The sequence below is a fragment of the Caloenas nicobarica genome, chromosome 14, assembly GCF_036013445.1.
Source record: "Caloenas nicobarica isolate bCalNic1 chromosome 14, bCalNic1.hap1, whole genome shotgun sequence".
Classification (NCBI taxonomy): Eukaryota; Metazoa; Chordata; class Aves; order Columbiformes; family Columbidae; genus Caloenas; species Caloenas nicobarica.
This window is the reverse complement of record NC_088258.1, coordinates 13,576,231-13,592,332: the sequence shown is the minus strand read 5'-3', so window position 1 is coordinate 13,592,332 and position 16,102 is coordinate 13,576,231. Positions and strand designations below refer to the sequence as shown.

Genomic DNA, 16,102 nt, shown 5'->3' with positions numbered 1-16,102 from the left:
AGGCTGGTGCCAGAAGACAAGGCTCTAATTTTACAACACTCTGCAATTGAACTACACAACAGAAGGTTTCAAAATTCTCAAACCAGAGGAGAATAAAGCCATGATTTCTTACTAAATTCCTAGAGCAGGCAGCTCTGTGTGTATTGACATGCCAGGATCTTATGTGCTGACACAGAAAATGGATGGTGCCATCCTATTTGCAACAGAAGTTCTGCCAATTTGGAAGCTTGGACTCCAGAAGAGCAACAGAATTTCCATTTACCTTTGGAGGTGAATCTTAAAAGGCTGACAGACGTTCAGGGAAGTATCTTTAATCCAGATAAGGCAAATCAGGAGAAGACATATAACTACATCACATAAAATGATGAAGAAAAGCAAACTTTCTGGACCTTGCTAGAATTCTAGTGACCAATGATGATGGATATGAAGATCTTAGTCTCTACAGTCTGTGACATAATAACACATGAAATATTTTTGAAACCATGCAGAAATGAAAATTACGTGGATGAAAGAATCCTCAAGCAAGGAGTGCTGTATCTCACTGTGTGGCGCCAAGCACTGGCACACTGTGAATGGAGAAAAAGGTTCTCTGATCTCTATTTATGGGACTTACAGCATACAAAAATTCACTTGTGTCATTATCTGCAGAGAACTATTATTGCTTCCAAAGAGCTGATTAATTTTTAGGATTCAGTACAACTGCAATCCCCACACACCTTCCGTGTGCCATCCACTCCAACGTGATAGCAAACAGTGCCATCAGACACACGAAAAGCCAACAACGGAATAAGCACACAGGTTGCTTGCTAAAGTAGTGCTTCTACTACCCAACTGCATCAGGCTCCTAGTACACTGTTTTCAGATGAACTCACGTGAACAAGCTTTCAATTAGCCGGAGGTTTCGAACAGCTTCCACAATGAGATTTCGGCGCTTCAGCAGCCTGTACGTTTCATGAGATCTCTCCACCGCTGTAGCTTTGGAACGCCTTTCCTTCTTCTGACTGCACATCTTCTAGGGCACGGTATGGACAAAATGAAAATTTTACATGAAATGTTCAATGTCTTCAGCCTAACGCTGGTTCCTCACACATTAGGATCTGAGGAATTAAGAGTTTTCATTTATTTATCCTTAACAAACTAGAGACAGGGAACCAAGGCAGAAACTAAGATTTCCAAGCAGTTTGATGCAGAGATTTATGCCCATTCCACATTCTGAGCCACTTGGACTTGAGAGTTTAGGCCTAGAAAGCTGGTAACTGCCTTTACATCATGCTGAGTCCAAGCCAACATCTCCTCTTTCTCAGAAAGGCTTCTTGTCCCAGGCTCAGTCCTGCGGCAGTGAGGCTACACTTTTATGTCGAAGCCCATTCATTTCTCTGGGTCTAGAGCAGACAGACCAGATGACATGCAACACTTGTGTGCACAGACAGACATCAAGTGAGAACACGCATTAAGTCAACAAGGGAATTTGGAGAGCACCAGGGAACTAACCCAGAACCGTATTTCTTACAACTACCTTGCCATCTCCTGGAATAATTTTCAGTTACAACTACAACGCAGCCAAAATATGAATGTACTTTGAAATTAAATTTAAAAAACAAAAACAATGCCATAAATTAATACAAAAACGTAGCTTGAAGTCTTGCTGTAAAAGTACATAACTTAGCTCAGATAACCACAACAACAGGAAAATACTAAGACGTGATCTTACCTTAAGGTCTTCAAGTCTGACCTCCTCAATCACAGCCACATCCCTGTCTTCAGCAGTGGAAGCAGCACAAGTGGGAAGACTGGACTCCTGCTTTACAGCTTCCAAAGTAGAACTCTCACCCAAAACGTTGCCTGGGAGCTCTTCAGGCTCTTCAAGAATTTGAGGGGAATGCAGCTTCTTCCCCTGAGACTTCACAGTTGTCAGCTTTGAGCCTGGTTTAAGAGCAAACAGCCTTGTAATTGGTCTGCTCTCACAGTTCCTGTAAATGTTCAGCTTTTCTCTCCATAAAAGTCCCAGGTAACTGTACTTAGAAGCATCCTGCTACATTTTTTCCCATATTCTACCCTGCTGGAAGCAGTGGTTTGATCATGAATGACTGCATTCAGCCTCCAAAAGTACAGTTTTAAAAAAAAGTGAACTCCCTGTCATCAAATGATTCTCTCCATGCAGAAGCCATTTCAAGGGCAGACTTAGAAGACCATGAAGGGCCAGATTAACTTATCCAGAAACTGCTGTCTGAAGAAAGATGAGTTTCTGTCACAAAGATTCTGAAGTTCTGCCAGAAATCTGACTTTTCAGACTCAAAGCAGAACAAGAACAAGGATTTAGTACTACTGCAATGATAATCTACATAAGAAATGGAGATCTGTTCTCCCGTCTTCCACTGGAGTTTATCAGAGAAGTTGCAGGAACATTCAAATAGTTAAAATAAATAAATAAAATAAACCACCATATCCTTTTTAAAATATGTCCCCAAGAGGCTGGTAGCTTTCACATTAAGATGTTCCAAACAACTAAAGAAAAACATGAAGCAATTAGTTTCAGGAGACATTTTTGTTACAATATGCTCAGGCGAGTAAGGCTGTGGGTCAAGTCATCCCAAGTGTATTGCTGCTTCAAAGTAGTTGGTTACCACCTCATCTGCTCTCAGACGAAAAATCAGCATTGCTATGTTTAAACTCATCCCACTTGAAGGTTTGCATCAGTACATGAACAAATACATTCTGCACAGAGTCTAAGGCTCAATACCAGATATTTCAAACTGGAAGAAACCACTGCTAAAGGAGAAGAATTTTTATATGCTACATATAAAATAATATAGTCAGAAACGTTCTTTGGTGCACACAAACATCAGAGCACACTTCAGCCCCCAGAATCTCCAGAGATTACCACACCTACAGTATTCTAAAACGTAAGACTTTTGGTGGAACGAGAAGTGTAAAAATAAAGATATGATCAAAAACTTTAACGGAAGCTACCAGCATATCTTTTTTTTCTTTAATAAAAGGATCTATAAGAAAAATGCAAGGTTCTTTCCAAATTTCAGAATCATGATCTACCTTTAGCTGGAGTTGACTGATGGGTATCATCTTGGAAACTTAATTTCAACAGAGAACCAGAGTTGGTCTTCTGACCTTTTCGTTTCTTCTTGCTATCTTTCCTTTCTTCATTGTCAGATTCTGAGACCAAAGTGTCATCTTCACCAGGAGACACATCTTCCACAGGTGGAGAATCCTCTGGCACTACAGCCAAAGTAACAGTAGCTAACTGCTCGCTCCGAGCCTTCTCTCTCTCAAACTGACGGTTTAAATCACTCTCCTCTGCAAAAGTGTATGAAACATACTTCGTTGTCCTTTGCCGACCTTCATCCTCCATAAAACCCTAAGGAAACAGCCGGAATGTTATTTTACCACCTTACTTCTCCATTCTTACAGTCTGTTCTCCAGCACCAACAGTGGGCAAATTTTCCAAATAACAAAAATGTTGACTAACCTTAACATATAGAAATCAAAAGAAATACCATGCTTGAAAAATAACTAAATCTGCATTACCTGCATACTAGAATGAACCGCCTACAGTACATGGGATGTAGAAAAGTCTAAGGAAGAACAAACTATATGTATTCAGACTGGAAATATTTTTTTTTCAGAAAAATTACTGCAATGTCTTAGTTACAAGAGTGAATCAGACTGAAGCGGAGCTGCTGATGCCCTGTCCTCTACAACAGCTGATTTCAAGTATCTTGAAACTCAAACACCTAGCCTATCACAATAAGGGAAGATTTCATCTTCCCAGCTGTCTTTGGAAAAAGTATGTTTAGACATCCCAATGGTTTATATAATTTGTTTGTTTTTAATTCTATAGAAGTTTCTTACCAAATGACCAGATCTTAGAAAAAAAAATTCTCTGTTGAGGGAAGATGGCGATTATCCTGCCTTTGTGGAAAGGGGCAGGTGGGTGCATGTGATAAATGACAGCTGAATTCGTTTGGCTTGTTGAAATGGAAAAAAAAATTGAAATACCTGGAAATAAGGAGTTCAATCGTTATAAACTCTACAAAAGTAACTGTTTTTTCCAGAATTTACTGGTACTTTCAAAAGTAGATTGATAATTTTAAACATACAGAGGGTCTTGGACAAGATCCTTCAGTAGAGGATCTTGCAAAGTAGGAGTTATGTTATAGTAGAAAATTAAGTAAAGTGGCTATTTTGAGTTGAGAGACATTTACACTCATCTCCACAAAGTACCAGTCCCCAGATTACCTGGGTCACCACTGACTACAGTGAGTGACTTGGGTCAGTCGTTGGGGCCGGGTGAGGCAGAGCTGAGGCTCATTTGTCTGCCCTGTCTCTTTTTGGAGAGCAGACCTGGTTCATGGCACGGGGGACAGTGTTTCTCTGGAATGCTGTGAAGCGGCGCTCGGCAGAATCCCACCCGCTGGTGTGGCTCACCAGAACGTGCCCTCAATACAGACAGCAAACATGGGGCCACGGGCAATTTTTCCGCATGATCTTCATTAGTGAAGCACCCAAACACAAACCCATGTAAAATACTTGTACATCTGGTCCAGCAAACCCTTAAGTGTCAAGGCAGCTAACCAGGAAACAACAAAGTAAAGACATGTTAGAAGAGCACATATGTCACAACAACTAGGCCTAGTCCTTGGATTACAGTAGGTTAAAATTTTAATACTTTTTAGACGCTCCTCTTATGTACCTTTTCCTCAACTGAACTCTTTTCAATCTCACCAGGACTTTTTCACTGCCGGTTCTCAGGTCCCTGCCATTTCTATTGTCTGAGGGTAACAATGTTGTAAGATACTACCACAGTTACCACAGTTGTATCTCCAGTTTCAAGAAGAGCCTAAATTATTTTATTTTAACCTTACCTTGACAACTTTGCACCTCTCCAGAAGACGACAGAGCATCCTTGCTTCTAGCTTCCCCACATTCATAGCCAAGCGAATTTCTGCCTGAGAAATACCTTTGGTTCCCCTACTTTCAACTGTTTCAGAAAGGAAAACTAGAAAATATCTCAAGGAAATAATCTGATTAAATTACATATACATACATTTGTATATACACTCATATTTGCTCTGAACAACTATACAGGCCAGATTATAAAATTTAACATTCACTACTAACAACTAAAGACATTTTCACAGACATATGCAATATACAGTCAAATCCTGCCATAAATCCCAATTTTATGCAAAGCACTGCCCCAGCAGAATGAAGTTTGAAGGTGACAGCTTCAGATTGAAAGCAGGGGTGAATTTTTCCCCTGGCAGCTTTCCACAGTCAGATACGCATTTCTTCATTAGGAAAGGAAAAAAGGTAGGAGAAGAAGGAACACTGTTTTCTTCATCACCATTTCTCACCCCACCACCATCCCCTGTTTCTCCCATGCTGCCTTTGTTTGGTGGCATTGAACAGTTGATAAGCTTCCAGGGACTGGGTGGCAGCACCTACAGCTCCAGTTTTATCTGAACATAAAGCTCATCTTTTCCATGAAAAATTGACACTTTCTGATATATAAAAAGCAATCAGAACTTCAAAATCTCACCACCACAATATGTATCTTTCTTTTATACATAGAAGGAATAAGAAGGCAATGGGAAAAGTCTTTAGCATGTCACACTACATCACTTACTTAGCTCATAAGCCTGGGTGAGCATATCCCTTTCACAAACAATATCCACAGGCTGAACAGCTTTTGTGATGATCTCTTCTTCGTCATCATCATTATAATCTTCCATTTTCTTCCGAAATTCCTTTAGTAATTTAAGGCAATGGACCATGACATCAGTCCCTGTGAACATGAATGTTAGGAACAACTCTTAACAAAATGGGGGGTGTGTGCGCATGTTTAAACCATCTTCTTTCAGCAGCACAGAGAAGTAGTTGTGCAATGGGGAACACAAAAGACCAAAGACAACAGCTTATTTCTAGAAATGGTTTGCAAGAGCTTTTCCCTGTATAAGACTCTGTCAAAATACTGACTAGCTGAATTTTTGAGATGCTCTAAACCTTCCCATCTGTGTCAACATTAGGACTGCCCAATACAGTGATTTATGAGTGGAGTGGAAAACACTGCAGTAACAGGAGAAATTTCAATAGTACAAATAAATCAACGAAAGGCCTAAGTGCTGATCCACAGTATTACATCTTCAGAACACATAAATGACTGTGGGATCACTCACTGGGTATAAACCCCCTCCATTCTTTCTACAGACTCAAAGCACTTTTTACTTTCTATACATGCAAACCACATAATGAAAGAGAACCGTACATTTGAAGACACAATAAGCTACCTGGTTGCGAAACTGTTCCTTAATACGGGATGCCTTTCCTCAGCAAGTGATCAAACTGATTGCCAGCTGGTGGGTCCTATCAGGTGCTGCTGCCAGTTCCCAATATATAAATATATATATATAAAAATATATAGTTTTTCCTGTGTCCTAGCACCTTATGTATTTGCATGCACACATGCTGGAGGAAGCATACACCAAACAACTAGCACCCTGCAGAAAAGGATCAAATAGAACAGTCCTACCCCATCCAGTGAGCTCTTAGAGTGTAACTAAAATGTACAGTTACGTTGCACAGTTCCAAAATCACTATGAGAAGAGGCTCTTCTCAGCCTTTGTCTGCTGATTCCACAACACATGCTAGCAGTTATATTATGGAAGCTCTGTATACAACCACGTGTGAGCAGCCAAGCGTCTACATTTCTTGTCCAAAGTCCTAACCTGCTCTCCGCACCTGGGGAACGGTGAGGTTTGTTAACATGTATGGTGTACTGGAATTACATGCAATGAAAACAGAGACACAAAATCTAAGGTTGCTATATACAAGAACAGAACACACTGCTGCCCACCAGCCACAAGAATCTCATATGATCCAATTCCACATCTTAACATGTTACTGTCTGCTGGCTGTGCTGTAGTAGCTCTCCACCTGCTTTACCCTTCTGCAATCTCACAGAAGAGTGGGGACAGATGACTCCAGGAGAGCTGCCGTGATCCTGCTCCCTGATATAAGGATGAGCCACTATCAGCAGTGCCATTCAGCTCCTGCTGAACAATTTAAGAGACCAGCGGTAAGCTAGAACTCGGTGCACATTGCCAACTGATCAAGTTACAGTGATTCAGCAGCTGCTGCAGAAGTAGCCAATTCCTCCTGCAGCACTGGGTGAGAACAGCTACGGCTGCCTCTACTCCTCTGGTACAGCCCTGCTGCGAAAAATGCCAGGTGAAAGCTTTAGGTGAAATCATTAAGGTTTCAGTTAAAGAACTTTATTTTTTACATATGTGATCAGCTACTGAAGCCCAGCTGACATGAAGTTAATCTGCGGTAACTTAATCATGTGACTGAGCTCCGGGCCAGATGATTCCACTGTATTTCTTCACACTGAATTCCTTCCCTGCCGGTATCCTAAGGTACTGCCTAGGACAGTAATTAAGTGCTGACATTCTGGTAGGGCTGCAGGCATTGTTATCACACCCTCTGTGTTTCTACAGCCCATTAATTTTCACTCAAAGCAGTATTTGGAAAAAAAACCAAAACAAAACAAAAAAACCCAACCAATTCTTTTTACTTTAGCTCCTGCTGCCCAATAATGTGCTTCCCATAGCAGATGCTCTGGCGTCATCCTCAGTGTGTCCCACATATTTCTATCTGCTTTCCTGTATAAGTCTAGAGATTAAACTATCTTGATCGCCAATGAAAATCAGCTATGATTAATTAATCCTACTTTAAAACCTAGTGTTTTTGAAGGCATTTATGTGGATTTTCAGCTTTTGCATCTATAAGATGGAATTATCCTTCAAGTGAAAGATTCATCAGGTGTCATTTTTCATGACATACTTAAGCAGTAAATGCAGTTGCCATTGTGCCAATCCATGACAAAACAAGAAACATCTACTGCCTTGTGGATTGCTACCAAGTTTATAAGTGGACTTGAATTTTCTTGTCTTCTAAATAAATTCTTTAATTGGAATTAGATGTTTTTACTACTGATTATAAGCTCTCTCTTTTAGAAATACTACCTACTATTTTGGATTTTATTTGCAAATGTCTTCAGCTCATTAGGACATCTCTGAAACTTAATTCTGTGTGAGGAAGTATAAACAAATATAACCTGGTGCAATAATACTCAAAGTGTAAGAGAGAATCTAGGTTTTTGTCAATGACAATACTAAATGGTGTGACTAAAAGTGTCTGTGTCATACAAGCCACTGCAAGACATTCACTCAGACCAGAAATGCATTAACTACGTACAACACATATTTTGTAAGAATTTGATTGTAATTTTTCCCATATGTTTTATTATACACTGAACCATTCCAGAATATTTTTGAGGATCTCCAGTGCCTTCTTGAAACTCTGAACTTAAATGAATTCTTCTGTGTAGAACTCCCACTGACAGTTGAGCCAGCAAAGTGTCCGTGCGGCCAAGAGGTCAATCGTACCTGTGCTGCATGAGGCAGAGTGTGCCCAGCAGGTCAAGGGAGGTTGTTCCTCCCCCTCTGCTCTGCCCTGGTGAGGCCACATCTGGAGTTCTGGGTCCAGTTCTGGGCTTCCCAGTTTAAGAAGAACAAGGAATTACTGGAGAGAGACCAACAGAGCTACAAAGATGATGAGGGGTCTGAAGCACCTTTCTTATGAATAGAGACTCAGAGAGCTGGGTCTGTTCAGCCTGGAGAAGAGAAGCTGAGAGGGGATCTCATCAATGTTTATAAATATCTCAAGGGTGGGTATCAAGAGGATGGACCAGACTCTTTTCAGTGGTGCCCAACGACAGGATGAGGGGCAATGGGCACAGACTGAAGCACAGGAGGTTCCATCTGAATATGAGGAGAAACTTCTTTACTGTGAGGGTGCCAGAGCCCTGGAACAGGCTGCCCAGGGAGGTTGTGGAATCCCCTTCTCCGGTGATATTCAAACCCGCCTGGACGTGACCCTGTGTGATCTGCTGTGGCGAACCCACTTTAGCAGGTGGGTTGGACTAGATGATCTCCAGAGGTCCCTTCCAAGCCCAACCAGTCTGTGATTCTTACAGGAAGCAGGTGGATCTGTATATTTCATGACAAATGAACTCATAAAATCACTCCCTTTTTCATACAGTACAACGGGAGATTTCTCTCTGAACCATGCTAGATGCTGTACCTGCTTTTGGCCGCTGCTTCACTTTGTTCATAACACAATTTCCCTACAGAGAGATTTCCTTCCTCCAGACTTAAAAGATTTGAAGGAATTTGATGTCTTATTAAGAGACTCAATCCAACTTCATGTAACTGGCATTCACTTTCATCCTCTTGAAGTTCTCACATTTTTATTGGCTCTTTCACTTATTCCTTTATGATCACTCCTATTCACAAAGACTATATAATTTGCAATGTTTAGTTCATACTGGATTTTTTTTCCCTACACTCAGTTCACTGCATCTCTGAAAAACACTGTTCATCTTTTAGAACGCTTTTTAACCCTGCCTCTTAGGATTCCTTAAGCAATTACATTAATTCAATTAGTGATACTATCCTTCCTCATACTTTCTATTATTATTTCTCGTAGTTTTTTCCTCACACAAGTTTTATCTGCATCTTTTTCTGAGAGCAGCTGCTTTCTTTTCTCCCCTTTCTTCATGCAGTCCTGCTCTTCTTTGTCTTTCCACTACATGTTTGAAAGTTATCAGCAGTTCTTGCAAACCTATTAACTTTGAATTCAAAGGTGGTTATGCTTTAAACTATCCCTCAGCAGACAATAGCTTTTTTGAACAGCAGTTGTTGGCTATCTTGCTTACTTAAAGAATTCCAAGGTAGTGAGTGCTGTGGAGGCTCATATTCATAATTTGGTATGAAAGTTTCCAGAAGAACTTTGCATTCTGATGTCATTCAGCAAAAGTCATAATTTCAGCACAAGCCGTAATTAAGATGGTCTGTTTCTTTAGCTTCTTATTTCATAATGGTCTTTTTTGTTTTATATAACTTTTAATCTATTTTTGTCAAGTTTATTGACTTGTCTTTCAACTTCAACCTGTAAAGTCAGCAGACTGCTCTTTGTCCCTCCTCTCTGTATTTGCTTGAGCAGTCACCATCTGCTGAAACAGCTTACACTGATCCACAACAAACTTGCCTGCATCCATTTCTTAAAAGCCTGGAACAAATGCTTAATTCAAGTGGGCTGCAGTGCTCTAGTTTTATTAACACATTTTTCCACATAATTGCATAGACAGATTTTCACTTACACGTCTTCAAAGTTAAGATTTGGACCTTATAGAAAGAATGGCATGAATGTAATTACATAAAAAGTAAGCAAAATATGGTTCTATTTACCTTTCTTTGTCTTGTAGGGTCCTCCATTGGGGTGTATATCTTGTAACGGGACAGATACCACCTTGGCTAGGCCAGCATTCATCATATACTGATAGAGACGTTTGAAAGTTCTCTCACAAACACCCTAATGCAAAAAGAAATGGCAAAAGTCATTGTAGCCCAGAAGTCTCACCTCTAGGTGTTTAGTAACAAAGACATTCATGCTGCCTGTTCTTAAACCACAGTATTTTAGAGTAGCATATCAAAGGATATTAAAAGTCTGCTAGTGCAGACACCAGGCAGAGCGCGAGATACTTCTCGGTTGTGTTCTATCCCTTCAACTCTACCGTCCAAACAAGCAGCAGCAACCAGCAGCATCCTGCAAGTAAGAACTGCATGACGATACCTATTAACAAACATTTTTTGAAACTGTGGCTCGAACAGAACTCATTCCTTGTCACAAACAGCAAGAGTAACTTGATTGAGTAGGTTAAGATCCTTCTTTTGATACCCTACCCCAAAATATTGTGCAACTTTAAACACCAGACAGTATGAATGACTGCCTTCGATACTAATCATCTAGATTCTATGAGAGTGAGAATTTGAAAGGCAGTAATGATTCTCACCAATTCTTCCCTCAAATTTCCTAATGTTTCCATCTGGTTTGAACGAGCACTTAGTGCAGTTGAGAGCCTCTCCATCAGAATATCATATTTGCTCCTCCTAACCAAGAAAAGAAAATTATTTTACACATAAGCATGCATGTAACTCTATAAACTGGAGTTGTACCTTTACAAAATGTCAGTCACTAGAGAAGTATGCTGTAGTGTTCTCAGATTGTTTTAGGAATTAGAGATTTCTTTTCCTTCTGTAAACAGCACATGAGAGAATGTGTCACCAAGAGACTCCAACTGACAGAACAGTGACTAAGCCCAGGCTGTTACTTCATTGGCAATCCACGGAAGCACAAGTTCTAATCATAAACAAAATACAACCCCCCAAAAAAATCTACTAGAAATGTGTTTGAAGTGAGAACACTCAAAATTAACAGAATGATTAATGCTACAATAAGAGTTAGGCTTTTGTAGGCAAGTGACAGGCACTAGAATATCCTATTGCTTACAGCTCCAAGACAAGCTTTCACTGTCCAGCATCTGGGAAAGGAGTTAATAAAGACATTGAGAAGGGGCAATACCAGGACACTTTGACAGTTCTGTGACAACAGAGCAAACTTTCATCACAGTACAAGGTCAGTGTCTACCCAGGAGATCTTTAAAACATCTGAGTGGCACATACCTATCAACATGAAAGCGAGTCAGAAGTAGAAGAATTGAGTGTTGCTGTGCTCCACTTGGTAGCCTTATGACATGGGACTGCATTGTTATGAGACCATTTTTGTCCAATACTCTTCGGTGATAATGAATTTTTCCAGCATCCACTCTAAAGAAAAGATGGCAAGATATCTATAGGCATGGGAACTTCTGCAAATAAATTCTAATTATCCAGTATCCCAAAACACTTTACCTAAATTACCTATGGTCATAGCAACATGCTAATTTTCAAAGTGACAATCTCAAAATTAGGAAGTGCCAAAATCAAGATAATCTATGAAACTGATTTTCATAGTTAATCCAATTAAATGGAGAGAAATACCTTTGATTTTAACCTACAGTCTCTATGCAAAATCCCAGTGCCGTGGCACGGTGTGATGAGACAGCTGGACCAATATTGTATCCCCATCCCTTCTTTCTCCAGCCTCTCCTTCTAACTCCTGGCTATGCTACCATCACTGTCCCCCTTGTCATAGCTCTGGTATCCATCTCATTCCTTGGTGAGCTGACAGAAAAGTATCCACAAAAGTTGTCCTCTCTGCTCCCATCAGCTTGGCTACCTAAAACAGCTTCCGAAGTGGCAAAAAAACAATGCCAGTAGGTTATGTAAGGTACATACGCTTCGTCTCCTAAAAGCAGTAAATGCTTAACAGCAGTGCTAATGTTCTCCAGCACCGCAACACAAAGCCAGAAGTTCTCTAAGAGGTTGCTCCTCCGTTAGTGAAATACGTGCTCTAGTCTGGGAGCCGGTAACTCAGGCCGCCATGCAGGTCATACAGAAGATGTTGCACAGGGCCAACGCTGGAGACAAAAGGTGGGCATCCAAGAATGTCTTCAGAACTTTGGCAGGATAAGATGCTGACTCGTCAGTTTAGAAAACAAAATAAAAATCATGGTTCCATCCCAAATTTGAAGAAAAAGTGCTTTAGACTAGAAACCCATGTATAGACCCAAAAGACAATCTCTGATTCCAGGAGAAAGTATCAGGAAGTAAAATGAATGCAAGGAAGAGATCAGAAAACTTTTAGTGATACAGGCTCCAAGAACCAAGTGCTCCTGGTAGGAAGGATGAGGCCCTACCAAAACAGACATGAGTTTAAATCAATAAACTGCAATTCTTAAGTGGAAAGATCTTCACAAATAACCAGTGGAAACTTATTAGCTTTGATTTAATTCATAAAATAACAGCAAGATATAAACTCACTTGAAAACCCCGGTGTGAAGGTCCCTCTGAAGCTCTCCTTGCCACCTAGCACGACCTAAACGCTCCAAAATACAGTAGGAGAAGTCAGGGAGTTTTAAGTCAGGGTCCCCCTGCCAGCCTATTAAAGCTCTGTAACGCTGGTCTTGGGAAGCAACAATAACCAGTTTCTCTCCCCATCTAAGAAACAGAAGGGAAAGTAATGAATTATTATTAGTTCCATAAAAACAGAGAGTTTAATCACATTCCCCCACAAACACTATTTTTGTTATAATCTGCACTAACTGAAGACTTAATTTCAAAACTTAAGGTAAAAATATTCAATGCCATATATAAGGATCTCACTCACTTTTCAACAGCTTCTACATAGGTACAACAAGGCTGCAAATCCTTTGTCCTTATTTGATCAGTGATATCTACTCTTTCTTTAAAATACTGGCAGGAACCTTGTATGCCATCTTTGTTATCCAAAATCATGTGGACAGGATAAATATCATCTGATGGAACAGGATGTCTTTTGGTTTCCAGTATTCCTGTTTCAAGGTCTATTTCTTCGTATCTGAAATAAAAGCAGAGGGCCAACATTTAGCCGAGCAAGAGGAATTTGGAACTGAAATATAAGATTGTCACAAACAATGCTGATACCTCCATGAAATATCTTGGAAAAGCACAACCCTGTTGAAACCTCAAAAACTGGAAAAAACACAAAGAGCAGAGCTGCACTCCTTGAGTTCGACCAGACCTTACCAGCATGCAGAGTGTCTGAGGCAGGAGGGGAATACATTATTAGATCTTCAAAAGTTCAAGGATATTGAAGTGGTGGGAATAGAATAAACCTATAGAAGAAACAGGCCACCCAGAGAGGTTGTGGAATCTCCTTCTCCGGAGACATTCAAACCCGGCTGGACACGTTTCTGTGTGATCTGCTCTGATGAACATGCTACAGCAGGTAGGTTGGACTGGGAGATCTCCAGAGGTCCCTTCCACCTCCAACCAGTCTGTGATTCTGAATATAAATACTAGTGTACAGAAAAGGCAAACACCAGGTACATCCACCCAGATGAAGTGGGGCGCATCGATTCTGCTTGTACTCGAGTGGTAAAGTCATTAGAACTGAAATGGAGCCAGGGCTCGTACACAGGAGCTGCTGCAAACCCCAGCTCCTCCCTGCCTGCCGCCAACCGGCTGCTCCAGCGTCTTCAGCACAGCCCGAGCGGGGCCGGAGAACCAGCCCCGCGCTGCCCCGGGCAGAGCAGCGAGCGCTCCCCGAGCCCCTGCGGGAAGGGAGGGGACGGGAAGGGAAGGGAAGAGCGCGGCGGCCCCGAGCGGGGCGGCCCGGCGGGTCCCCCCGGGGCTCCTCACCGGTCGTGCGGGCGGAGCGGTGGGCGCGGCCGCGGGAGGAGGTAGAAGCTGATGTCGGGCTGTGCGCTGAGCGCGGCCCAGAGGAGCTGCTGCGTGTCGGGCTCCAGCGGCAGCGGGAAGGGCGGCGAGCGGGTGCCCAGGCGGTGCCACAGCGCGCCCGGGGTGGCGCCGTCCAGCCCCTCCAGGGCCACCTCGTCCAGCAGCGCCCATAGCGCCTCCATCCCCGCCGCCGCCGCTTCCGGGCGCGGGGCCGGCGCGCCGGAAGTGAGGTCACCAGCTGCGACGGTAACCAAGGAAACGCACAAACAGGGCAGCGGCCCGGCCCGGCCTGTGCTCGCCGCGGTGCCCGCCGAGCCGCCGCGGGCTGTCCGTGCGGCGGGGCCTCTGCCCCGGGGTCCTCCTGAGCCCGGTGGTGCCGGCGCTAAGCGCAGGGGCGTTGGGCCCCAGGCCCTGCTCAGTCCCTCGGGAGGGCGGTCGGTTCAGCTCCAACGCGGTGTTACCTCAGCGAGGGCGCGGGAAAGGGCCGTGTTTTAGCACAGATACTCCGTAGGCGGTAAGAGACAAAATATGTGGTTTCTTTTTTTGGCACAGAACTAAGTTAAATGTTTTGGTGATAAGCGTAAGCCTGTGAGTATGTAAGAGAACACCCTACCACAACTTGCAGCAGCAACTCTGGGATACGTGGTGGGAATTGCTGTAGCAGTTCATATTTCTTGCAAGGCAAGCAAGGTAAAATCTTCAGTTAAACACTTTAAATGGATACAGCTTCTGCTATGAATAACTTCTGGAATTAACTGACGGCATCAACAGTAACAATTCAGGAAAATCATCTTACATGATTGACTTGCTTCTCAGTTCTTGGGTTATAAACTCATTGTAGCATATTCCTTCCATTTTTATAATTTGTAGGCTCTTTGGTAAATTGTGAAGGGTTCTGAAAAATAAGCACAACAGGTAAATTTTCCTCTGTTCTTCAGAAACTTTATTTACTGCACTGAGAGTTTTATGCTTTGTTGAAGGAGAAGCTCTTTTCGGTTTATACCTTTCTTGCCTACTGAGGGTGCAAAACCAGTGATACCCTGTAGGAAATCATTGCTATACTTCAGAGTGACAATTATATTCTCATTTCAGCTTTATATTAAGGACATGGTGACTGACTTTGATGAAAAACATGATGAATACTTAATATCCCTTCAGCAGAGAAACCGGTAAGATACAGAATTGTCTCCACCATCGAGAATGCAATATCTGTTGTGTACTTTCTAATACAGTACCTAATATCAGCAGTTGTGAGTATTAGTTTAAAAACTTGGGTTTTAAACTTGTGATGCAAAGTCTGACTTGCCGTGTCTTAAAGCATTCAGGTGATTCTCTTTTCTTCCCTTTATTTGCTAAGTACATTGAAGTTTTTATTTCTAGAGGACACCACAATATTTCTTCAGCATACTTTTAAATACAAATGTTTATTAATAAGATATTGTTTCCATGGCTTACAGAGAAGATTTTTTTTTTTTTAATAGAGCAAGAGGTTGTAGAGCATGAAGTAACTGGCCGCTCACACTGTGCGAGGTTGTTATGAGGCAAGACTTTTATGTTGTCAGAAACACAGAAAATTGCATGCAAAAGTTGCTAAAGTTAAATGTGCAAAGTCAGGTTCTGCTAAAGTGGGAGATAAGAACATCTAGATTGCTTTTGCAAACTTCATTATCTTTCAGACAACATTAAAACATTTCTTTTAATCTTTGTTCCTGTGAACCTTCCTGTCGTTGTACCCTACACAGATGAATTTCGTAGGTTAATTCAGAAGGATCTACAGAACTTTCTTGTCAGATTCCCTCCTTTACCAGAAGCTGTAAGATTTTTACTCAAATTCTATAACAAACTGAATGGTTTGGTGAAAA

The 16,102-nt window shown here is 41.7% G+C and overlaps 2 protein-coding genes across 5 annotated transcripts in view; one reads left to right on the top strand and one right to left on the bottom strand.

The window, feature by feature from the left end:
- The window catches only part of GTF3C1 (general transcription factor IIIC subunit 1), a 43,006-nt gene extending 28,572 nt beyond the window's left edge, over positions 1–14,434 (bottom strand). The window contains exons 1-11 of one of the 2 annotated variants that reach the window (XM_065644794.1): positions 14,202–14,434; positions 13,189–13,398; positions 12,843–13,019; positions 11,604–11,747; positions 10,934–11,030; positions 10,329–10,452; positions 5,645–5,803; positions 4,881–4,996; positions 3,052–3,373; positions 1,712–1,923; positions 873–1,012 (exon numbers count right to left, since the gene is read on the bottom strand). In XM_065644794.1, coding sequence (XP_065500866.1) covers positions 873–1,012; positions 1,712–1,923; positions 3,052–3,373; positions 4,881–4,996; positions 5,645–5,803; positions 10,329–10,452; positions 10,934–11,030; positions 11,604–11,747; positions 12,843–13,019; positions 13,189–13,398; positions 14,202–14,422 — 1,922 coding nt within the window. In that variant the 5' untranslated portion in view covers positions 14,423–14,434. The remainder of the gene's footprint in view (positions 1–872; positions 1,013–1,711; positions 1,924–3,051; positions 3,374–4,880; positions 4,997–5,644; positions 5,804–10,328; positions 10,453–10,933; positions 11,031–11,603; positions 11,748–12,842; positions 13,020–13,188; positions 13,399–14,201) is intronic. The other variant, XM_065644796.1, reaches the window with a different exon arrangement.
- Positions 14,435–14,537: 103 nt separating this feature from the next.
- The window catches only part of KATNIP (katanin interacting protein), a 57,339-nt gene continuing 55,774 nt past the window's right edge, over positions 14,538–16,102 (top strand). For all 3 annotated transcript variants that reach the window (XM_065645045.1, XM_065645047.1, XM_065645044.1), the window contains exons 1-2: positions 14,538–14,754; positions 15,333–15,409. In XM_065645045.1, coding sequence (XP_065501117.1) covers positions 15,348–15,409 — 62 coding nt within the window. In that variant the 5' untranslated portion in view covers positions 14,538–14,754; positions 15,333–15,347. The remainder of the gene's footprint in view (positions 14,755–15,332; positions 15,410–16,102) is intronic.